Genomic DNA, 25,318 nt, shown 5'->3' with positions numbered 1-25,318 from the left:
ATCATCGGTGTCTAACAGGGCAACCAATAATAGTTAAATAACAAAAAATTAAAAATAAACTTAAATACTAATATTACAAAAATTATAAAAATTGTGAAAAAATTAGGCACATCTATAGTATTATCTATTTATCATATTAAACAACATTAAGCATGATAAATAAAAGTATTTTTATTCGATGGAAATAAAATACAAGATTTAAAACTAACCCAAAAACAAAACCATTTTCCTATTCAAGTGGTGGGAAAATGATTCAACCTTTTAGGTCAAATGGATCAACCCACGATATCATAAATAAATAATAAAATTTTAAAAAGATTAAGACACAAAAATTATTAAAAACATAGAAAATTTGTAAAAAAAAACATTTTGGTGTGTCTATTCATCCTTTTAAACAAAACATAGGTGAGATAGATAAATTATTTTTATTAGTGATAGAAATAGAATTTAAAACAAAACTAACTTAAAAGGAAGATTGTTTTTCTTTATCTAATTAATGGTCAATGGTCCATAGGGAGGAAAATTATTAGGTGGGATTAACTCGAGCTCAAATTGACCTAGCTCGTAATTTTAAACAAGCTAGCTTCGATTTTTGGTTCTCGACTTGGGGGCCTAAGCTTAGGATCAAAAGTTTGGGCATTTTTTTCTATTTTCAGGTTGGGCCCAAGCCTATCTTTTAACTAGCTAAAGTCAAGCCTAATTATATACATACAATCATAAATACATGTATAGACATATGTGCATACATGCATATATACAATTATACATATACATTTTATGTCAAATTTTATCATGGGACTAATTGATAGACCCAAGTCCAAGACTAACCAAAGTGCATCAAATTTCATTGCAGGTTGGAAGTTGCCCTCAAGTTGAACAAATTAGGTTTGACTTAGATCTGAAGCCTTAGGTCCAATGCATAAGGTTGGGTCAGGGTTAAGCTTAAATTCAGTCCAACCTACTTGACTTGCACCATAATGGTCCAATCATTTGGGTAGTGTCTTAACCAATGATGCCATACTAAAATAATAAAAAATAAAAAAATAGAAACACAAAAAATTAAAAATTTTGAGATATCTAAGATATTATAAACTTATCATATCAAACAAAAATATGTGTGATAAATAAGAATTATTTTTGGAATTAATTATGTAAATAGAATAAAAATTTAAAACAATGAATGAAAACTAACACAAATTCATCTAATAATACATAACCCAAAATAATGATTTGGATTGAACTTGATGTGACTAAGTCCAATTGGGTTATCACAAGGCTCAACTTTTTTTTAATAAAAGTTGTAGAGGCATAGCTAGTAGTTTATAAATTGCAATTAATAGGCTTAAGATAAAATAGTAATTACACCAAATTTACAACAAACCAACCATGTTGTAGAACACCCCCTTGGAGAGAAAGAGAGAGAGAGAGAGAGAGAGCTTAAAAATAAGCTAAAGCATTTGAGTTGGGGTCACTTGTCAACAACAACAATTTCCAACACCTTACCAACTTGATCTAACACCATACATCTCACTATAAAATTAGGTCCCACCATAAAAGTGGGACCTATCATGTATGAGATGTGTAGTGTCAGATATTTTTGGTAGGGTGTTGGAACGTATTTTGTTGGTAGATGATCTAGACTCAAAGCATTTTCATCGATTGCCACTAACCACATAAAATGCAAAATTTGCTTGGTTAATTGGTAGGTGGAAATAAGATCATTTTTGTATAACAACTAGCATAGTGAATTGTATAATGATTGAAAGAAGAGTCTATTTGTATTGTAATTTGCCACAATAGGCATCACAATAAATTAAAATATTAGAAAACTAAAACAAGAAAAAAAAAGACTTAGAGAGAGAGAGAGGTGGTAAGCAGAGTTTGGATTTGCTCCTCACACCAACCTCACAAGCTGAATTGTATAATGATTGAGAGAAGAGTATATTTGTATTGTAATTTGCCACAATATGCATCACAATAAAATAAAATATTAGAAAACTAAAACAAGAAAAAAAAAAAGAGACTCAGAGAGAGAGAGAGAGAGGTGGTAAGCAGAGTTTGGATTTGCTCCTAACACCAACCTCACAAGCATTTGGAGTCACACATTTGGAACATCTTCATATTTATAGGTTGTCATTCACAGGAAGATGTTCCCAATGCACAACTGTAACGTGCTGTGAGATTGGTGTAAGGTGCATTTTGTGAGGAGTAAATCCAAATTTGGATAAGCAAAGTATTTTTTTTGATTACCACTAACCACATGAAATGGAAAAATCACTTGGAGTTAATTGGTAGTGACATCATTGCAGAAAAAAGGGTAAATTGCTAAAATCTTCTTGAAGTTTTTGACCATTGCTGAAACCTCCCTTAAAGTTTGGAATTGCAATTACCTCCCTTAAACTTTCTGTCATAGTTGCAATTAAGTAGACCAATTCGGTTGGAATCCTCTAACAAGAGGCACAAAAATGTCCAAAATACCCATTCCATTGCTATTAAAACTGGTTTTTATAGAAAAAAACAATACAAACTTTATGAACAAAAAGAAAGAGAATTTAAAGTTGCAGCTAGGCTTTTGAGTGATTAATATGAAGGGAAATTTGAAAATAAATCAAATTTAGAAAAAAAAGATAAGCAAGGATTGGGGTAATGATTCATAGGAAGAAAAAAAGAATTGAAAATTAAATATTTTAGTCAAAAGTAATTATATGGGTATTTTAGACATTTTCGTCTGTTTACAGAGGTTTCTAACATAGAGAATCTATAATTGCAATTACCAGATTTCAGGAGAGGTTTAGCAATTTACCAAAAAAGTGGTCTGAAAGAAGGTAGCGGCAATCAAGGGGTGCAAAATAAAGAACATTTTTGTATTACAAACAGAACAGTAAATTGTATAATGGCTAAGAAGAAGAGCATATTTGTATTGCAATTTGCCATCATAGGCATCAAAATAAATCAAAATATTGGAAAACTGAAAAAGGGCAAAAAAGACCCCCAGAGAGAGAGAGAGAGAGAGAAAGAGAGGTAGCTGCAATCGAGGGGTGCAATCTAATTCTCAGAGAAGAGCGCGAGAAATATTTGGAGAGGGAGAAAAAGAAGAAAAATATATAGAAAATAAAAAGAAAAAGAAAACGAAATGCTGAGAGCGAGACAGAGAGAAACGAAACTCGGCAGCGCAATCGAATTGAAGGAACCTACGAGGATTAGAAGTCTCTGCGTCTCTGAATCTTAAATCGTTCTCGGTATCAGAGAGCTCGGAAAGGTCAGATGGAATTCTTGCAAACCTTGAGTTTTTTATCTTTGGAAGTTTTAACCTCTGCTGTTGTGTTGGATTCTCTGTATGGTTTATGTTCTCTTTAAAGCAAAATTTGAACTTTAGCTCCAACCCTCGAACTCATCTGCAACTTAAATTCTTTCGCGATCCGAGTTGGTTAACTTGGTTTGACGATCTCAGTTCACTGAAGGAATTTGGATTACTGTTCGCTTCTCGAGTTCTAAAGAAATGGATGTTATGCGAACTTATAGAGGGGTGTATTTATGGGTCTTTGCAGCTTGCGGGTGGCAAGAAAATGAGGTCCTCAAAAACGAGGATTTGGTGATTAGAAGTTAGGGTTTTGATTTGAACAGATCAGAATTTGAAGTTTTGATTGTAGGGTTTTGGAGGGATTAACTAAGTTCTGTGGTCAGTGAGATCGCTGCTTGCGAGCTGCCTTTTTCATTCCCTAGGGTTCACTTTTTTGAAGATGAGATTGGCTCCCGCATTTTCTATTATGTGCATGGAGAATTCAGGGGGAGGTAGAGGTGTATGCAGGATCCGTTATTGGAAACGCAACAAACCCTAATTCGGTTGAAAAAAAGCCGGGTTTTTTGTGTTCTGTATTTGGAAAAGGAAGATTGATGATTTAGGCGTGGTTTATGGGCTGTATGTATTGAGAAATGCAACCTTCCCAACATCACTCGCGGATCAATCTTGCTGACTTGAAGGCTCAGATAGTGAAGAAGATTGGGCCTGAGAGATCGAAGCGGTATTTTTATAATTTGAATGGACTATTAAGCCAAAAGTTAAGCAAGGTTGAGTTTGATAAATTATGTCATAGAATTCTTGGAAGAGAAAACCTGCCTTTGCACAACCAGTTGATCCATTCAATTCTGAAGAATGCTTGTAATGCGAAGGTCCCACCACCAGTCCACGAGAAGGAAACCCAAAAGTCCACAAGACTGACCAGAAAGAAATCTCCATCAAGAGAAGATGTGCATGAGCAAGGTGGTCCTTCCCCAACTTCAACACAGCCTTCAACTCCAAAAATTTGGGCAAATGGGGGTGTTGTGCCGATGTCACCTCCAAAGGGAAGGTCTGGGATTCGTGACAGAAAGCTCAAAGATCTCCGCAGCCCTCTTGGGCCAAACGGGAAGATAGACTTTGTTTCTCAACAATCAACCACTGCAGATGATGTGAGCACTAAAGTTATTACAGAAAATGGGGATTTCAATCCATGTGATTTCCAGAGGCCAGTGCAAAATCATCAGGGTCTTGCAGAGCAACCTGGGAATGAATTAGGTGTTTCACTTCAGTGCCCTCCAAAGAGACCACAAATAAACAGATCGGCAGATGATCTGATTTCTGTACATAGCAAAGGTCAACTTATAGTAGTAGTTGAAGATGGGGAAGAGGTAGAGCAGGTCAATAACACCAACTCTACTAGAAGTGCCATCCAGGCACCCATTGGGATTCCATTTTGCTCAGCTAGTGTAGGTGGGGCCCGCAGGGCTATTCCATTGTCTAGCGGTAGCTTTCCTACATCTTTGAACAGTGGTGGGTTGTGTGATACAGAAACACTAAAGAAGTGCATGGAACAGATTGCAGGAGCACAGGGCCTTGAAGGGGTTTCAACAGACTGTGCTAATTTGTTAAATAATGGGTTGGATGTCTACTTAAGGCGATTAATAAAGTCTTCCGTCGAGCTTGTAGCAGCAAGATCTGGATATGAGCAAGCAGTGCACCCTCTCCAGAAGCATCAGCATCATGGTAAGCTCATTAATGGTATGTTGCCAGGTCATCAGCTGCAGATGCAATATAGCAATGGGCCCATGGAAGGTATGCAACGACAGAGAATGTGTTTTCCAATATCTATGCTTGATTTCAAGGTTGCAATGGAGCTAAGCCCACAACAGCTTGGAGAAGATTGGCCTTTGCTGCTTGAAAAAATATGTATGCATACATTTGAGGAATAAAGCATCCAAGACGAACTTTGGCCCAATTATAGTTGAGTGGATCCCTACTGGTTCAAAGGCCTTGAAGATTGTGGATGGACACTCAATGCGCTGGCTGATCTTTTGTGGCATGATTAACCCAGGTGACTTCCCTGGACAAGGCTCTACCCATTACAAGATTCAATGGGGATTGGAGCAGGAAATCTCATATTGCCCTGATGCAGGGACCTTATGCAACCTGGATTATATTTAACAACCATTTCAAAAGGGATTATTCCCAAGAAAAGTTACCTGTGATTGGTTGCACTGTTGTATGTTTAGCATTCATGTTGGTTATTTGCTGCCATCACTGCAGAGCTCGAGCTTTTTCTGTAATTTACAGCCAATTAAGAGGAAGTTAAAGACCAGTTTTGCAGAAATACTGTTGTAGCTTGGTAAAAGGTAAAATCATATAATATAAGGATGACATTGTTTGAATATTCCTTTGAATTGATGTCTGAGAGGCCTAAATCCCTGAAGTAATAATGTTTCAACAATTCTGTACTTGTGAGAATTGACCTGTTATGTTTAATTTTGCAGTAATCATTTGATCTCTTGGGCAACTTTTTCTTCAGTCAAGAGGATTCAAATAGAAAATCCTTATTTAGAATCACACAAACACACCATGCAGAGATACACAATATATGTTATATTTAGTGTCAGACATGTAGGGGTTCCTACAACTTTCACATCTGGCAGTGGCTTCTATAGAATGAGAGAAGGTAATTTTGGTGATTTATTATAAGTAAACGAGATGGAGAGGTAACTAGACTGCTTTCTGGTCACTAAAAATGAATATAAATCTAGATTCTAACATTGAGGTCTTTTAGAATTAGGAAGAAAGAGAAGAATCTTTGCTAGAACATTTAACAGATAGAAATCAACTTACAGGATGAAATAACTGGAAAGGTGGCAGAAGAGATGGAGTATTGTATTGGCAAAAGCTTGAATTCACATAGCCAATTTTTTATTCATCTAGTCAACTAATTTAGTTTTGGATGAGTGGAAAACTAGAAATGATAGGATCAGGAATGAAGCCATTCATAGAAACCTAAGAGTAAGCTAAGATGGTTTAGTCACATGCATAGAAGACCACCAACAGCTCCAGTTAGAATAAGTAATGTGTTACAAGTGGAAGGCTCGAAGAGCTAGGAGTAGACCAAAGAGGACATGGGTGGTAGTAAGAAATGATTTAGCACTAATAATTTAACAGTGGATATGGTTTTAAATAGAATGGATTGGAAAAACTGGATTAATGTACCATATAATTGGGATAGGACTTGGATGATGATGATGATGAGCCAACTAATTTAGTTTTCAATCACAAGAGACTTTATTCAGAGACTCAACATAGATGGTTAGATCTCACTTTACCTACTCCAATTTGGAGTAGGAAATTGACCAGAAACTCCTAATTGCTTTAGAACTAAGAAAAAAACATTTATAACCCATAAAAGTACTTAAATATGGATTGTAACTTCTAAAAACCAACTTTAAATACTGGCATTACTACTAAAACCAAAAATCCAAGTACAACTCCAAGATAAACCCAAAAATAAAATTTTTCAAATATTTGTCATAGACATTCACTGTATTACTAAAATGGCAATAACTCACTCAAACACATCAGATGCAAAAGATCTTGGTTCCATTGGATAGGTAACTTGATAATGTAATGACACCAAAATCATTTAAGTAAAGTTTTGGCCATTGCAAAAAAGGCTGAAATAAAGGTTATGTCATTACAATTTTAGCTTATCAAAATTCTAAAAATTCTTTGAATGTTTTGACCTATCAGCACTCTAAAACTATCAAATCCTTGGTTAGGAGTTAGGACAATGTCTAGAGCTTGTCTAGGTTAATGGGACTCACATTTGAAACCTAATTTTCCCCTGGAAGCTCCAAACCTTAGAGCTTCCTTTTTTCACCTCCTAGCTTGCATCAAATATTCCTTGATCATTGAAAGTTCACCAATTTTGTGAAAAGTTACTGTTCTTTTTAATGTATGTCAAAATGTGTCACTGATGACATTTTGACAACTTCATACTTTTAGCAAACTTTTCTCTCATGATAAGGATGTTTTGTGCATACAAAGGCTTTCTTATTGAAGTTTGTGCATCCACCAGCTATAACCTTTCATATTGAACATTTATGATACTTTTTCACAGATAAATTAAGTTTTTGCTAAGCCAATCACAGATGGAGAAAGAACAAAAGAAAGACATGGGACTCTAATATTTTTAATGCTTCTGTGCTCTGATTCTCTGAATGATCTTTTTTTCATGGAAAGTTGATTATTTTTTGTATATCAAGATTTATATACCTGAATGAGTTCTATCTTCTTAGTCTCAATTGAACCCTGGAATTATGTTAAAAATGGGAATTAAAGCTGAAGGTTCAAGATAGTTGAGTGACAAACAGAGATTTGTCATACCTCTTTCTCTGTGCATACTTCATAGCTAGTATGACATGACAGTGCTTGCATTCTCTAGAGTTTTACACTGGAAAGACTATTTTCTGAGTATGCTTTGATGTGTGCATTGGCTTGGTTAGTTGATCATATGGCTTTTAGTTTGTATCTGTCTTCTGAAGATGTCATTGTATATACTTACTGACTCTTACCTTGATTCATCTATCATACTTACTTTCTCTGTGTTGTCACCCTGGCAGAGCAGAAATAAAAAGGAGAGGACAAAAATATGTGTCTTTTCTACCTGCATTCAGTAAACCTATAAATATTTGATGATTATCTTTATTTTTTTCTCCAATATGTGCATGAAGCATGGTACCAAAGAGGGATGAATGTAGTTTATAGGGCTTTTGTTTCTTTTGTCTTATTCTATTTGGCATTTGATTGATTCATATTTGGAAGTCCTTTTACCCATTATAGCTGATTTGTTTTTCTACTTTTTTCTCCATTTACCTGTTTTTGTTTTATTCTTCTAGTGTTTAGTCCTGTTTTTTTTCTGTAAATCTGTAAATGATAAGCACGATTTGATTGTAGTTAGTTCTAACAAAATTGTTAAGGAACAGAATCAGTCTTTGCAGTTCATTTTATTTAATGATTTTATCCTCCTTTATTTACTTTCTTGCCATGGATATTTTCGGCCCCTTTTCAGTAATGATATCGTTAGAGGATGGCGGCTGGTGGCATCTTCATCTTGTATTAGAACAGAATTGTCATTGCGTTGGAAGCCACCTAGCCAACTTCTTCAAACCACATTTGATGGATGCAGTTTGGGCAACCTTGGACCGTCAGGTATTGGGGCAGTCTTTAGAAATAAACTTGGGAACATATTTCTGGGCCAATGGGGATGGGAAATTCATTCAGGACAGAACTCATGGCAGCACTGCAAGGCCTAAGAATAGCTAAATCTTTGAACTTCAACAACTTGGAGGTGAAAGGAGACGCTAAGGTGGTGCTGGGTTGGTTGAAAAACCAAGAACAAGGGCATTGGTGGCTTGGTGCTATAGGCAGATTAAGGAGATTAAATATCCTTTTGATTGGACTAATAGATCTGCAAATATCTTGGCCGATGCACATGCCAAGGAGTGAATAGGGAACAGTTTTGCAACCTATGCATGTAGAATTGAGTAAAGGGTGTATGGGGTAGGGATTGTGAGTTTGTAAAGCTTACTTGTAAAAGGGATGCTGGGCATGTTGTATCATGTATCTCATTCTTTGACTCATTATTAATAAAAATAGGTGGTGTTTGGTACCATTTCTGTTTTTGGAAAAACGTTGCCAGTTCAGAGCCATGTAAGCTTTTTTTTATAATTGAGAAACTGTTTCTTATTTGGTTGATGTTTTATTACTGTTTTTTAGAAAAACGCTGTCAACTTTGTCTTGATTTTTGTGAGAGCCAGAAACGTCTTTTTTGGTGTTTCTTGTGGGGAGAAGCATTTTTACTTACATGGTGCCTATTGGGGCCTATGTCTTAAAACAAGAATAAACACAAATAAGATTTTGCTTTTAGAATTTTGTGCAGAGTTCACTATTCTCCTGAAACCCAAGAAAAATCGTTGCCTAGGCAATGGCATCGTACCAAATACCTCCATTGTAATTTAATTTTTGACAGATGTATGTTTCTTATTTGGCATTCCTGGAAAGCTCGGTGTTAGGCGACCATGGAGGGAAAACAGTTCCACCCCTATTCTGTTATTACAGCTGCCCTAGGCCATCATGTGGAATTTTACAGCTCCCCTAATATATTGGAGACCAGGGATGATAGTGTTAGACACCTCCTAGTTCCTACAGCTATAAATAGGTGGATACCCCCTCCTATAGGTTATTACAATATTAATGATGATGGTGGATCCTTTATCCACAGCTCTGGTGTGGGAATTATCATCAGAGATTCTTCAAAGCCCACCAGAAGTTACTGAAGCCTTTTCGTTTCTTGAAGGGCTAAAGCTTACTTGCTCTCTAGGACTTTCAGCAATTATCTTAGAAGGAGATGCACAGAATGTGGTTTCTTACCTGTTGGACCCCTCAGTTTTGGTCTCATGGCGTATATCAACACTTATGGCCAACTGCAGGAGCATTTTGTGCTCATTTGTTTATCACATTCTCCTTCACCCCTCGTACAGGTAATCCTTTTTATCTTCTTTTCTCGCACCTGTACTGATAGCAATGAATTTGCCTACGGGCTTCTCTCAAAAAAATATACACCATATGGATATATTGGGGGCCTAAAAAAAAACCAACCCTAATTATAATACCACCCTGACGAGCAAGGTTTTCAGCAGGACCAGGCTTTTGAGGATAATCATGATACCCCCTAACACATCAACTGGTTTATCTTTATTTGTTTGGAACTGTCGGGGTGCTTGAAGGAATTGAATTTCAATAATTGTGTTGTGCGAAATAACCCTAATATAATCTTTCTCTCAGAAACGAAGGTCTCTGACGAAAAGATGACTAGATTAAAATTGAGTTTAAAATACCTTATTTTTATGCGTGTTCCTACTTCCTACTGACTCCATCTTAAATTGGAGAAGCATGGATTCTAGACATCCCTCAGAAGTACATAGAGCATTAAAATACCTTAATCATTCTTTATGTATTTAATTTCAACGGCATTCAAAATTATATGCTCCCTTAATGCATCTTTGAACTCTTTTATATATGGGAAAAGCATATTAACTTCCAGATTAGGGTCAAAGAAAATCTTAGACTTATGCCCATCTTTTAGGGATGGAAATTTCTACTCTATCTAGTGGGTACCCACCTTGACGGTAGGGGTGGATTCAAGCTTGGCTCACCAAAAGAGTTTTAGACTTGAGCTCAAGCTCGCGCTTGATTCGAGCTAGAGACTTGAACTTGAATTTGCTGCTCGACTCAAGAGCTTATATGTTCGAACTCAACTCAGCTCAAGCTCAACTATGAGCCAAGCTTCCTATAAAAGTAAAATTATATATACATATACAAAAAATTAAGAATTATAAAAATTATTTATGATTATACATAAAAAATAAAAATACTATATATATATATATATATATATATTATACATATAATAATAATTATTTATTAAAATATATGTATGTGTATATGTGTGTACGTATGTATGTATTAGGCTCAATTAGAATTGTGAGCCTCACGAGCCGAACTTCATTGGACTCGAGCTCAGCTCGATTAGTAGACGAGCCTATATAGTAGGCTTGAGCTCAACTTGAAGCTCGATTTAAATCAAGTAGAATCAAGCTTTTCATGAGCCAAGATCTATTAACTTGTGAAAAGCTTGATTCATTTCCACCCTTACCCGATGAGGTGAGTTTTTTTGCTTAAAGGATGGGTTTTGGGATTCTACAACCCATACGGGTACGGATAGGGTACAAACCCAACTCTCCCCAACCTGCATATTATTGGGCAGCATGTAAACTTTAGCATTAAGTGTTGAATTTAATAATCTTTTGAATTCCATGCGAAGGATAATTGATAGTTTATATGTTTTTTACATGTCCTAATCGAATAATTGGAAATTTTATTGTTTGTTTGTGTTATTTTACTTATTTATTACGTATATATAACAAGGAACAATAGAAAACTAGATGTGAATTCTAAACCCAATCCACCCCTATCCTTAAATTCGGGGAGGAGAGGGTATTTATATTTTCATATGCGATGAGAGTTTGGATTCTCAAAATCTAATATGCTATAAGTTTTTAGGCAAGTAAGAGATGGGAGGTTTAGAAAAATCTGTAGAATCTAAAATTTATAAAACCATCCCCAAACCTGCCCCGTTAATTGTAATCCCTACCATCTTCGTCACTATTCTCAATTAGACTTTCATACTCTAAAGTTGGCTCATAATCAAACAAGCCACCAGTATCGATGTAATTCACATCAATATTGACATCCTCAATTTCATGACCATCTTCATACCTTCCATCTTATCCTTCTTCAAATCCAACATATTCAATCCTCTTCATCGTCATCACTAAAATCATAATAAAGATTTAATTCGTCTAGATCGTCTGCCATTTACCTAGATAAAACGGAGAAGTACGAACAGGCTTAATGCAGATTTTTTATTTCTACTGCAGAATTATAAACATTCAAAATGTCAATAACCCACACTCTATACACCAATGCCCGCCCGTAAATTAGCATCAATTCCGAGCTGACATCTACCTCAACAGTACTTTAGCCTACAAATTCTGACCCTTGGGTTGAACCGTCATTCTCCCAAAAAAAATACATCTTAAATAAAACAACTTAAATTGAACCCAACCACCATTGCCTATACGTCATCTCAAAATCTAATTTTGAAAAACAAAATTAAGTATCACTAATTATCTAGTAAAACCCTGAGAGTTACATAGAGATGAATAAATTCTATAAGTTTTTAAATATCATTAATTGTAAGTTCTTAAAGCATTTTTTACCACTTGAAATGAATGTTACTAGATAGATGGAAAAATCTATGATGCCAGAAACATGAGAAGAGTTTTGATCGATCAAAATCCATTCATGTATTTTGATAAATAACACCTGACCAAGGTTTAAAATATCGATATGTCTAATATGTCATGGGCGTATCGGGCAAATCGATACAATTTTTCAGGCCTTTTTTTTTTTGCAATCGGTTCAGGGGGGTGGTTTAGGTCTCCTCTACCCCCTGAACTAGTCAGACCTCCGATACACCCATTATAGGGGCGTATCAGAAGAGTCTCAGAATGATACGTATCGGCCAATACGGTCTGATACATGTTGATACTTTGAACCTTGCACCTAACCATGCTCATGATATTAGTTGATTGGTCAAAAATTTTTTAGATATCATATCATAATCAATATATGAGGTTTAAATTTAGGGAGAATAACGGTTCAACCCATGGTGAGAATTCATAAGCACAAGGTACAGTTGAGATAGGTGATGTCAATTCACGGGCAAGTATGAGTACATAAAATGTAGTTTTATGACTTGAGATTTGCAGGAATTCCAAAATCTGCATTAGGGTTGTCGCGTACTTTTCCATTAAATTTAACTTTTTTGTTAGGGGTGGCAATGTTGACCGCACATGATATCATGAGAGTAGGACCCATTATAAAAAGTGGGATCCGCTGTGTGTGGTGTCCGATCAATTTGGAAGGGTGCTGAAACACATTTAATTGGTAGGTGATCCAGACTCAAGGTCAGGGTGGGGTTGGATCAACTTCTCATCTGCGCCCCATAATATCCCACAGCACATCTCCACCTTGTATTGAGAACATCTAAAGATAATGTCTCATCGTGGAGATGTGCTGGGGCCTTGTGGGGTGCCCAGTTGTGGGGCGCAGATGTAAATTCGGTTGGATCAAGGGTACCAATTACGGTAAGAGCAAAATGTCAGGGACTTAGGGTTAGTTGGGTCGAGGTTTCATCGTAGGATCTGTTTAGGGTTCGAAAGTCCAAAACTTCGAAGGCTTCTTCTCCACCATTCTCAGTGATAGTGAGAAACTCTACCATTCTCAGTCACAGTGAGAAACTCCGTCATTCTCCGCCGTTCGCAGTTCAGTGACAATGAGAAACTCCGTCATTCTCCGCCGTTCTTAGTTCAGTGATAGTGAGAAACTCTGCCATTCTCTGCCGTTCTCCGTCATTCGCAGTTCACTGACAGTGAGGAACTCCCGGAAGGTTCGTATTCTGCGGTTTTGGGGATTTTGATTTCTAAACAACAGAAGTTCTCCGCCGCTTCTCACTTCTCAGTGAGGTTTCTCCGCCATTCTCTGTTTGAAATTCTGCAAACAATCCGTTCACAGCGAGGTTTTTCCTCAGGCATCACTCCATCATTTCACCTGCTAATTGACGATTCATCCATCACTTGGTAACTGACTTCTCAGTTCTGACTTTTTTTGGGTAATTGATTGTGCTCTGTTTTCCGACTCCTAATGTTTATAGATCCTGAATTTGTTGCTTTTGTTTTCGAACTCCTAATTCACTGTAGGTCTTTAGACAATGATCTGTAATTATTGCTATAAGCATAACCCCTAATTCTACATATTAAGATCATGACACTCTGTAATGCCCGTAAGCAATACAATCAGCACTGCTAAATGTATAGCGTGAGGACGCTCAGTCCCCAATTCATTTGAAACTCACGTGCTGATAAGTAAAGGTAAAAAAGATAATTGCCATGACTGTTATTGCTAAAGGTACTTGAATAAAATAGGGACAACATTAGGAAAGGAGTAATATTTGATTCTGCTTAACTTACCTTACAGCTCCCCCAAGGCCAAAAGGGTCATCCAGACCATTGAAGCTGTGTTAAGGCTGGGGATGGTTCCATATGTACATGATTTAATATTGGTGCCATATAGGAATTAACTGTAATTTAGGAGACAAACAATTCTGTAACCATGCTAAAATATGCAAAGAGCTATTGATATTGTCCATATAGAACAGAAATGAGAATGTGCTGAATACCAAGTTTCTTACATGGAAGAAAATGTTAAAGAAAATCTAGATGAAGAAAAAGGTTAGATATGAAGTAGATGCTCACCAAATTGATAACACTGATGTTTCTAATTCTGGATTAGGAAGAAGACCAGACAAGAGAACCATTATTTCAAATGACCACATCCCCATGCTGTTAAAAGTCATGACAGTTAAATTTTACACAGTATGAGAATAATTTAAGACTTTTGCACTATGATAAAATGAAGTTGTTACCAAACTTTTTTTTTTTTTGATAAATGAAGTTGTTACCAAACATTAAAGCTGAAGGAATTGCAAGCTTTATAAAAATGAGGACACCATGAAGCGATTCCCTTGGGAAACCAGTCCAAGTCTTCTTGCAGTTAGGAGATAACTTGATATAAAGTGCTAGCTGTAACACAATCATCCAATAGGAAATGGAAATTGACAAGGCAGCACCTTTGTTGCTGAGACTAGATTTGAAAACCAACATCCAACAAACAAGGATGTGAAGTAAAGTCATAATTCCAGAGCTTATCATCATTGGAAAGACTGTATTTTGGGCTTGCAGGAATCTGATTTCACATTGAAGAATGCCATAGGCAAAAAAGGCAAGGGATCATAAAGCGAGAATAAAGTCTAGCTTCTGCTGATATATCAGGATCTTGCCCCTCAGCCAAAAGAAAGGTACTTGTATTGGCCAGGATGAAAGCGAGTGGAATGCTAACAACTAAAAGAATAAACATGGCTCTCTGCATATGTATGCAAAGCATATATATATTGTTTTGCTCCATAGGATTAATCACATAAAGTATCCAACACCCTTCCCATTCCCAACTGTTCAACAAAGAAAAAGTAAAGAGGTAAAACATCTGAAAAGTAGTTACTGTTTAAGAAACTTGTCACTCTAGATACATTTGCACATAGAAGGCCAATATGGACAATTTGATACAAAGATTTCCAGAGATACTGATTTCAGTTCAGGAAACCCAAAAAAAACAGCAGGAATGATCAGGCTAGACCCATGGTTTAAAGTATCGATACGATACGCCCCATACGGGGTGTATCGTATTGTATCTTTTGAAAAAGATACGGTCCGAAACGCCTGTTTCTTGTTTCCAGGTGTTTTGGACCCCCAACTTTTTTTAATAATAAAAGACATGTTTTAAGATTCCCAAAAAACCAAAATTTGAAAAAAAATAAAAAAAGGTGTTTCGTCCGTTTCTAAGTACCAATACGATACGGCCGATATGCGTATCGTATCAATACTTTAAACCTTGGCTAGACCTAGTTTGATGTTGATCATGATATTGTAATCAAGGCAAGGCTTGAGGAGAATGCCTTGAGGTTCACACCTCCACTTCTATCAAAAGGAACCACCACGGTTGAAATTGTAAACATTCTTTGTCTAATTTGCACATCCTTTAATCAAAAGGAAAAAAATGCTAATAGAGAGATGAATCCAGAACCCAAATACCGATAACCACGCTTGCCACAAGAGCCCAAAATAAAATTAGATCTATGGGAAAACTAAAAGTAAGCTCCTATGATCCCATAGAAAAAGTGATATTATGAATATAATATTATAATAAGACGGAAGTCATGGAATATGGAAAAAGGAGTTGAAAGATGAAAAGACCATCCCCAGCTGGCACCATTCCTGTATTAATTCCAAAGAAAATACTATACCATGTTACAAATAGTTTTATTAAGAAATGCATTCAAAATTAAACCTTAGACAGTGATGAACATTGACCTCATTCACAGTTAAGCAGGAAAATATTTCATTGGCAATTTCCTCATAACCTGGTGGAGAATTTGAACATTAAATTTGCTTGTTATCTTTTTTTTTTTTTTGATAATTTAAATTTGCTTGTTATCTTTCATAGACATGTTTGAGTTATTTTATCTGTTACACAGAAAGACCAAATGTTTCATAGACATGACACCTAAATTTGCTTGTTATGAGACCAATAATTTGTGGATGTGGGACCAATCATTTTTCTCCACACTACCCATAAAGTGCATGTGGCCCATAACCGCTTTGATAGATTTGTGGTGCCATTCTCAGTTGCAGTTGCATGGGTTTATCGTTGGTGGTATTATTGAATTAACTATTGGCAAATCGGTACTCTCTTTTGAGAACCAGAACAAATGATTCACATGTGAAGCACGTGTGGTGTTGACAACACAACATTCAATTGGTCCTACCCGGTAGATCTCATAAATTTGGACCATTTTTCTTTTCCATGTCGCTAGATGTAAGAATTTGTAAAACTTGCTTACAAGGTAAATGGTCATCATGACCAACTTCAGCATCTCTTCATTTCAATTATGACAGGACAAAGTTACAATGTGGATTTCATTGGTTTCATACTCCAGCAGATTGACCATCTCAATAGCCTTATCTACCTAGCATGAAAAACAATTTTTGCCAAATAGGTTGCCTTCTTCAATAACTCAGCATAGAAAATGAGTGCCTTCTTCTCAGAAAATGGCACTATAATATTTTTCAATTTTGTCTTAAAATTCTCTTGCAAGTTTTGCTCTAGAATGTCCCACTTAGATATTTCTTTGGCTTGGTACACCAGGGAAAAGCTCTAAATGTCCTTGATGTCCTTTCTGGAAACCCTAAGTAGAGTTACATTAACATTAAATAAACACTAGATCTTTCATTCCTTTTCTACTTAGATTAGAAGTGAGAAGCAGCTAAGGTTTGATGTATGTATTTAAATGCAGGTTGGGTTGGGTTGTTCCATTTGGGACTTGGGTAATCCGGGCTCAAATCTTGGAAACAGCCTCTGCATATCTGCATGGGTAAGGCTATGACCATCCCATTAGCTGAATGCCTTTCCCACTGGACTGGAATTGCCATATCTCTGACCAGCCACTGGACTGGAATTGCCAAATTAATGGTATTACTAGAGTTTGGTTGGTGTTACGGTGACTGTGTTGCAACGTTCAGAGATTGGTATTTTAGTTCAAGCCTTTAAGGAGATAGGACAGAGACCATAGAAAACCGATGTCTAGAGCTTGTCTGGGTGTTTTGGTTCAAGTTTAAGATCAAATTTCTCTCTATTCTTATTTCTTACCTGTAATGTGTTTTTCTTTTGAATCATTACAACATTGTTTGTCATGTTACACTTGATGCCCCATGAATTTGTAGTATCTCTTATTTCTGCTTTATAAGCTATTCCTGTTCTGTTCTGATTTTCTAGGAGATATATTACATCACTATTGCAGCAGAAGTGCGCCTAATCGAAAACTTTGCTTGGTTTGCACATTAGAGACCCGATCTATTGTAATTAAGATACTTGTATAGAAGGGATGATGTCTTATGATAGCAAAGCAAATTTGAAGCACAACAAGTCAACTGGTCTGCCACGGAAGCGCTTCTACCGAGCACGAGCACACAGCAATCCACTAAGTGACTCCCACTTCCCTGTACCGATTACGCCTTATAATGTTGATTACTCTGAACATTATCCAGAATTTTTCCCATCGGGTCAGATCAATAATTACAATGGTGATACAACCAGTAGTCTTGAGGTGAAAAAGATCCAGTTTGCTGACATTGGTTGTGGCTTTGGTGGTTTACTTGTCAGTCTTGCAACACTCTTCCCTGAAACATTAATGATCGGTATGGAGCTTAGGGACAAAGTGACTGAATATGTCAAAGAACGGATTGTGGCCTTGAGGGCAGCTAACCCAGGAAAGTACCAGAACATCTCAGTGGTCCGGACTAATTCAATGAAATATATACCCAACTTCTTTGAGAAAGGACAACTTTCAAAAATGTTTTTTCTATTCCCTGATCCTCACTTCAAGGAGAAAAACCATCGTCGGCGGGTGATCAGCCCACACTTGCTTGATGAGTATGCTTACGTGCTCCAAGTGGGTGGAATCATATATACAATTACTGATGTGGAAGAGCTTGGAGAATGGATGAAGGCTTGTTTGGAAGGTCACCCTCTCTTTGAAGCAATCACAGAAGAAGAGCTCCAAACTGACCCTGTTGTGAAGCTTCTAAGTAGTGCTACCGAGGAAGGGCAGAAGGTTGCTAGGAATGGTGGGCAGACATTTCAGGCAGTCTACAAGCGTATTGCACCATCTGAAACAGAAAATGGGGTCAAGAATCTTGGTGAGCGTTCAGTGCTCAATTAAAATTGGGAGGTAAACATACAAAACGATTTCTCAGGATATGGACTGAATGTTAATTTGCATTTATGTATTCCTTGAAAATACATCGTTAAACAAGTTTAGTCATCAAAGAATATATTTCCGTACCTTTCCTTTCAAGCCAAACACAGCCTAAATGAAAAAAGAATACCAATTGTCGAGATTTTGATAGACAATGACCAGTCTTTTTACAGAGGGTAGTGGTATAATATTGGTGAGATATTGAAGGTGCTAAAATTTGCTCCTCTGGCCCAAGAGCTCTCGCTCCTGAGCCATACCAAATTCTTGAAAATTTTCTTCCTTTGGATAATCTCTGCTATGTGGCTAGATTGTCTGTTTAGAAGTCCAAACAAAATCCTCGTGAAACAACCTTATCTGTGCATAAACTAAAGCCACAATAGAACATTGAACCATGAAAACAAGAGAAACATTGGACCAGAATTTGCCTTTTAACCTTCAGTATACTATTTTTCACCATAGTTGTCAAGGCGACACGTAGGCGACAAGGTGCCCTTTGAGGCTTGTCTCGCCTAATCACCAAGCAATTTTGTACTATGTATTATAAAATGCTTTTTTACTCTTTATTTTTTGACATTATAATTATAAAATAGGTACTATTAAACTAAAATATTCATTTTGTATGTTTATATACTATTTTTTTTTATTTGTTTTTAATCAATACAAACATTACTAAATGCTGTATTGAACCCTCGAAGCCTTTAAAACCTAAACCAATAAGGAGGAACTTAAAATTTTGTCTAATCAACACATTTTCTACTATTATTACTACTTTTTCTTTTCTTCTTTTCCTATAAGAAAAATAAGGGTTCAGCCCCTATATTTTTTGAATTCTCTTTTCCTTCTTTTACCCTAAGATCTATGATCTCTAGAGGTGTAAAGTGGGCCATGCCGGGCAGGCACAACACAGCCCGTGGTCAGCCCGTGCAAAGTGCGGGCTGTTACGGGCCATGCCACCTTCCCCAGTGAAAATTTTGAGGGTTGGCCCAGCACAGCCCACGGCCCAGGCTTGTGCGGGCCTGTGTTGTGCGTGCCGCGGGCCGGGCTGGCTCATGGGCCGGGCCTTGGGCCTGGTCGGGCCGTGCATTGGGGCAAAGCTATTTATTTAAAAAAATTATAAAAAACTTAAATTTTTAATTTTATATGAATGTTGTGTATATAATTGCTTATATATACAATAATTAAATAAATTAGTATATTAAAATTAAAAAATATATTTATTTTATTAATATATTATATACTATATATTATTATATAATTATAATTTATATAATATTATATAAATATATATATAATATATATATGGGCCGGGCCGGGCCGCATGCAGCACAATTTGATGTACACCTCTAATGATTTCTACCCTAGGGAACTATCCTAGGATCTATGATTTTTACAAAAAAAAAAAAAAAAAATTCATTGCCTAAGCGACGTCTATTAGGCGATAAGGCGCCCCCTTTCACCTAGCCTCACCTTGGTGCCTTGAAACCTATGTTTTTCAGAACTAATTTTCCTGCAAGAATGGCCCCTCAGGCCAAGAGATTTGAATGTGGAAACGTTCCTTTCTTCTTTTGCTAAACATACTTGTTGAATTAGGTTTTTCTGCTCTGTTTCTTCGAAGAAAAAGAGAGGTTTTCCTATTGTGTTTCTCTGGCATGCGTGATTCCTTATTTTTCTATTGCTCCCAACTCAAAGGAGGACCTCAAACAAGATCAGGCCGTTGTCCATCAATGCTGATGTTGTAATTAATGGGAAGACAAAAATGTATATCGGTCGGTTCGATTAACCACCAGTTTTCTATTTTGGTTAATTGATACATTTGGTTTTTTTAAAATACTGAACCGATCAGTTTGCTTAACCAAGTTTTTTATTCGGTTTTGATTGATTCGATTTTTTGGTTTTTCTTGCTCACCCTTATCTATCATCTAGATCAAATGAATCAATGATTTAACTACCCGATTGGAACAGTTTTTGAGCAAATTCCAGGTTTCAATAAAGTCTCATAGTTGAATCTGGATTCCAATAAGCTGATAGCGTGTGACCATATAAATAGTACACGTGGGTGTCCATCAAGACAAGTGTAGTAGATTTGGACTCCAAAAGCATACAAACCCAAAACCAAGCCAGACCCTATTGGGATTATCACAACCGGTATCGAACCAATTATTAATCAGGCTAATTGGGTCTAACCCTATAGAACAGATCACATCAACAATGGTCATCTAAACAATAGAGAAACCCAAAAGAAATACGTATCTGTAGCAAACACAAGCAGATGGACTTTTGAAAAGGGGCTTGGTAGAGTGGGCAATGTCTGCTACGTTTCTGGTCTATGGCGTCAATCAAACATGTTTTAGTCGTGTATTGAGAACATTGTTGTGAGGTCAGTAAGGGGCACTCTCTGTGAGGAGCAGATCTGAACTCCCTTAATTGAGCCTAAGCAAGGATTAAATGTCCAAAAATACCTTAATTATAAGAGTGGATAATACTATACACCACAGTGTTGATATTTTAATCCCTGAAGCTAAGGAGAGAGCATAATTAGCTGCTTAATTTATGCAAAACTAGAAACTCAAATTACATTTTCTACAAGTGGGACCAAATTTAAAAATAGGGATTTTTACTTTGGACTCGTGCAATGCCAGGTTTTACCAAGAATAATTGAGGAAGGAGTCCTGTAACATGAATTTTTTGGTTTGGGGGGGGGGGGGGGGGGGGTATGTCTGGTTTATTGGATCATAATTCTAGTTGCAGATGAATTTGTATTTTTTATCTTAGTGCTAATTTATTAAATTTTATTGGTCTATGAAAAAACTACCATCATTGTGTTTTGACCACTATAGTTTTGAAAAATAAAATTTCAGTAACAAAACATTGAAGTTACAAAAACACCTTTATTATTCAAAGAAAAAAACGTCTGTAAAAGGGTTAAGTGAAGTAAAATGAAAAATTTTTTTTAAGGTATTTTAGTAAATATACATGTAAAGTGGATCGTGCTGATTTGTGCGGGAATAAGGGTTACAAAATTTTTAGGGCTTCAGGCTACTCAGCTAGTATAGTAAAAATGAAAAACATTCCAAGGGGTATTAAATCTCAGTTTTTAGGGCTTCATTTGACCTATTAGTCCCAATTAAATCTCAGTTTGGAATCCACCCCACAAAGATTCAGGGATCATCAATACCCTCTAAAACATTAAAGTGATTTTTCTATGCTTGACCGAGGATAACTTGCAGAAAACGAGTACTGCGCATGTCTGTCTTTGTACAGAGAGTGAGCCAGCTGTCTTCATTGCAAAGTTACAGAGAAGTAGAGGACCTCGGTGAGAGGCGTTTTCTGGAGCACAAGACTGTTTTCCATCCTTAGTTGGCAGATGCAGGGATCTTAAAATAATGATCCTTTTACCATGCTTTGAATCATTGGAATGAAATAATCTGAGTCTCAAAATATTTGAAAACAAAAAGACAGACTTTATATATAAGAGGAGATAAACCAAAAAAGGAGAAAAAAATGCCGAAGAAAGAAAACAAAAGTTCTGTAAATCGCTTGACTGCAAAAAAGCTTATTCCATTTTTCCAAGCTGAAAGGGTAAGATTGAGTTTGATTTGAAAGAAAGACGTAGAGAAAGGAAGGGAAAGGTAATAAACACAGACGAAATATAAAAAGAGACTACTGTTGTCAAAATTTTCCTTTGAATCACTCAAATCGTTTTGATCATCGGAGGATCATCAATTTCAGAAAGAAAGGTAGATTCCGCGTACAACTAACAAGACATACAGTGATAACATAATCATCATCCAAAGCAAGTAAAATTCGCCCAGACCCAGATACCAAAAGAATTTGAACTAATTATTAAAATGTTGCTCAGGTAACCGCTCAGGATTGTATAATCACATCAAGCATTCACTTTAAATGCTTTTTTCGATGATTCCTTATGGGTTTCATCCTTGCAACACATTCTGAGAAAAAAAAAAAAAAATTGATGAGAAGTATGGAAAAAACCAAACACAAGGCATTCGAGAGAACTCCGACTACAGTACAGTAAGAAACTATTATCGACAACGAATAGAAATCGTTAAAAGAAAGAAACGGAATATAAGAGAAAAGGCTCTGCCTGAGTCGATCGCTTCCTTCTCAACTCCTACTTCCACAAAACCCCAAAAGGACCGGAAACCCTAGCAGATTTCTCAAATGAACCACTCATATTTATAGAGATTTATTACCGAAATTACCCTCCTTTAAAGAACATATTTACGATGCTGTTGCAAATTGCAAGTACGGGGTCAGCTGTTTGGATCATGGTTTAACTTTTAAGCGGTTGGAACCATTCGACCGAGATCGGATCTCCTGCCCACAGGACACCATAGCTGTGCATTAAAAATATCTTCCGTGGGGAGATGTTCCCATTGTACAGCATTGGTCATGTGGGTAGATGTGGATAGGAGGTGGGAGATGTTCCCATTGTTCTTCTAATTGTTTCAGAAGGAGAATGAGGAAAAGAAAAAGAAGATCGGAGGTGGGAGATTTGTTCGGTGGTTTGAAGATGAAGAAGATTAATAGTGTTTTTACCCTTTTTTATTATTTAAAAGAAAAAAGTTACCATATTCTATAAATTATGTTAAAAATATTGTTTTTATTGATAATAAGACCCAAAAATTGTCATTATCAGTTATAATCCCAACATTTAAACCATTCGACCCAATTACACCATTTTACCTTTTGAATATCTCCCAAACTAATCCTTTATTTATTTACTTTTTTTAACCCCAAATTAGAGTCGTAAATTGGATCGTATTACCTGCGGCCTAACACGACAATACACAAGTTGTGCCAAGTATGACACGATGGAATGGGTCTTGACAGACTTAGGGTTTTCAGGTCCATGGATTGGCACGACACAAAACAACTAAGTGGGTCGTTCCTTAGCACAAGGCTTGACCCTTAGCACAATACGAACACATGCGGGTTCAAGCAGTGGCATTGTCGAACCGACCCCCAAATTATCCCAAAGGAAAGAGACACAACCCATAAGCTAGCACAGTACGACCCACATTTTGCACAGGCTGCATGCGGGATGCACCGTACTGGCATAGCATACACCTCCACCGCAAACTTTCTTCCTAATAGGGGGTGGCCACCATAAATTTTTCTTAATCAAATTCATAAGAATAAACATCTCAGAGCGGTGAATTCGGTAGAACTTCAAAAACTTAAATTATTTGACTATGAACAAGTTAAGCTAAAACCCTTCTCCTAAATGTTTTTGACTATGAACAAGTTAAGCTAAAACCCCGTCTCCTAAATGTTATAATCAGAATCAAAATACTGTTGAATAAAGGCTTTGGTCGCATTCAGTAAATCTGAACTCTAAAAGATATATATAATATGTTTCGTGTGCTACCTCCAAATGAGGTTGGAGGTGCAACCGTATCAAGGTTCAAAATATCAACATGTATCAGTTGATTGTCCGGGACCCCTTAGATATGTTCCTATAGTGGGTATTTTGGGGGTCTGACCGGTTCAGGGGGTGGAGGATCCCTAAACCAGTCCCGTGAATCAGTTTCAGAAAAAAAAAATAATAAAAAAGTAAAATAAAATAGTACCGATTCATCCGATACACCCCTACTGGTGAATCATTTGACACTACCAAAAACCAAAAGCCACCTTTGGTAGTTCAACAATTAATCAAGATCTTAGTCTCAATGATTAACTTAATTGTTGAAACACCTTAAAATTAAAAAATAAAAAATAAATAAATAAAAACCTTAATTGTTGAAACAAGAGTGGCTGTTGAAAGAACAAATAAACAATATAACAATAGGTATAAGCCAATAAGGATAAGAATGAACTTAGAGTGTTGGAAGCGGTTTCGAAGATGTCATCAAGGGGTGGATAGGAAATGAATTACGTATAGAATGAAGTGAGGGAACGGTCTACGTTGCATGAAGCAAGTTCTAGAATATTTTTAGATTTATGTATTTTTCTAAAAATAGAAAAATTCAAAAGATAAAAATTATTTATTGTCTTAAATAATATTAATGGTATTAAAATAATAGCTGATTGAAAGCTTAACATTTTTAATATAAAATTAGTAAATTAAGCTATTGCATGATGTCTATATGATCTGGGTTCTGAATATTGATAATTGTAAATATGGATTTACTGTATCTATAACCTATTCATAATTTTTTTCGGTATTTAACACAACACACTAATTACTCTTGAAGATGGTAATAGTGGGACTCGAATCCTCCTGCCGTTGGGACTACCCAGCTAACGTACCCACCACTCGGTTGGTTATTCAAAATCCAAATATTATTACGTGTTTATCCAAAATATGTCTCGCCACAGATGGACAATCTTCTCCATCATCTGAACCGGTCAGACTCAGACCCACGACCCACGATACACCCTCTGTAGGAGCGTATCAGGGTGCTCTTAATATGATACGAATCGGCCAATATGGACCGATATATAACAATTTTTTGAACCTTGGTATTGATTACTGATTTTAAAAAAGGAGCGCCTGTTTATCTGCAACAAGATTCTAATCGAACCATCCAAGATATCTGCAAAGAGTCAAATCATCATGGCATTTGGTTTTTAATCCATGAAACATGGTTTTCAAAACCAGACCCGACCGGAAAAACCGGTAACCGTTCAGCCCCCGGGTCCGGTTATACTATAAACCGGTAAGTCTTTAAAACTCGTGGAAAAAAACAGAAAACCGCTGACTCAAGCGATCGAACAGCTAAACCGTTCGACCCAGGCAGCGTTTCATGGGTTATCATTTTTATTTTAACTGATTTAAATAAAATAAAATAAAAAATGACCCCATATCCCTGATCCCATCTCTTTCGTTTAGGGTTAGAATGACCCTATTTTCGTTTTAACCCTTCCCTCCTCTCAGCCGTCACACCCAACCGACCACCTGCGGCAGCCACGACCTACGCGTCTGACGGCAATACACAGCAACC

General features: G+C 36.5%; 2 protein-coding genes, 1 long non-coding RNA gene and 1 other non-coding gene across 4 annotated transcripts; 2 read left to right on the top strand and 2 right to left on the bottom strand.

Moving 5' to 3' along the window:
* The first annotated feature begins 2,962 nt into the window (after nt 1-2,962).
* LOC104599183 (uncharacterized) lies at nt 2,963-8,987 on the top strand. The gene is made up of 2 exons (XM_010261613.3): nt 2,963-5,649; nt 8,367-8,987. Exon 1 carries the CDS (start codon nt 3,934-3,936, stop codon nt 5,227-5,229), a length of 1,296 nt encoding a protein of 431 aa, XP_010259915.1. The 5' UTR covers nt 2,963-3,933; the 3' UTR covers nt 5,230-5,649; nt 8,367-8,987.
* An 8,490-nt stretch (nt 8,988-17,477) lies between these two features.
* On the top strand, nt 17,478-18,421 carry LOC104599182 (tRNA (guanine-N-7) methyltransferase). The gene has a single exon (XM_010261611.3). It carries the CDS (start codon nt 17,478-17,480, stop codon nt 18,312-18,314), a length of 837 nt encoding a protein of 278 aa, XP_010259913.1. The 3' UTR covers nt 18,315-18,421.
* Nucleotides 18,422-22,016: 3,595 nt separating this feature from the next.
* LOC148802127 (uncharacterized) lies at nt 22,017-22,538 on the bottom strand. The gene is made up of 2 exons (XR_016082950.1): nt 22,456-22,538; nt 22,017-22,300 (listed from the first exon to the last, which is right to left on the bottom strand). It is a non-coding gene; the product is annotated as an uncharacterized LOC148802127 (long non-coding RNA).
* On the bottom strand, nt 22,202-22,294 carry LOC148802128 (small nucleolar RNA snoR128). Its single transcript, XR_016083317.1, has one exon. It is a non-coding gene; the product is annotated as a small nucleolar RNA snoR128 (small nucleolar RNA).
* Nucleotides 22,539-25,318: the final 2,780 nt, after the last annotated feature.

The sequence above is a fragment of the Nelumbo nucifera genome, chromosome 2 (assembly GCF_055504915.1).
Source record: "Nelumbo nucifera cultivar China Antique chromosome 2, China Antique-T2T, whole genome shotgun sequence".
Taxonomy (NCBI): Eukaryota; Viridiplantae; Streptophyta; class Magnoliopsida; order Proteales; family Nelumbonaceae; genus Nelumbo; species Nelumbo nucifera.
This window is presented reverse-complemented; position numbering and strand designations above follow the sequence as displayed.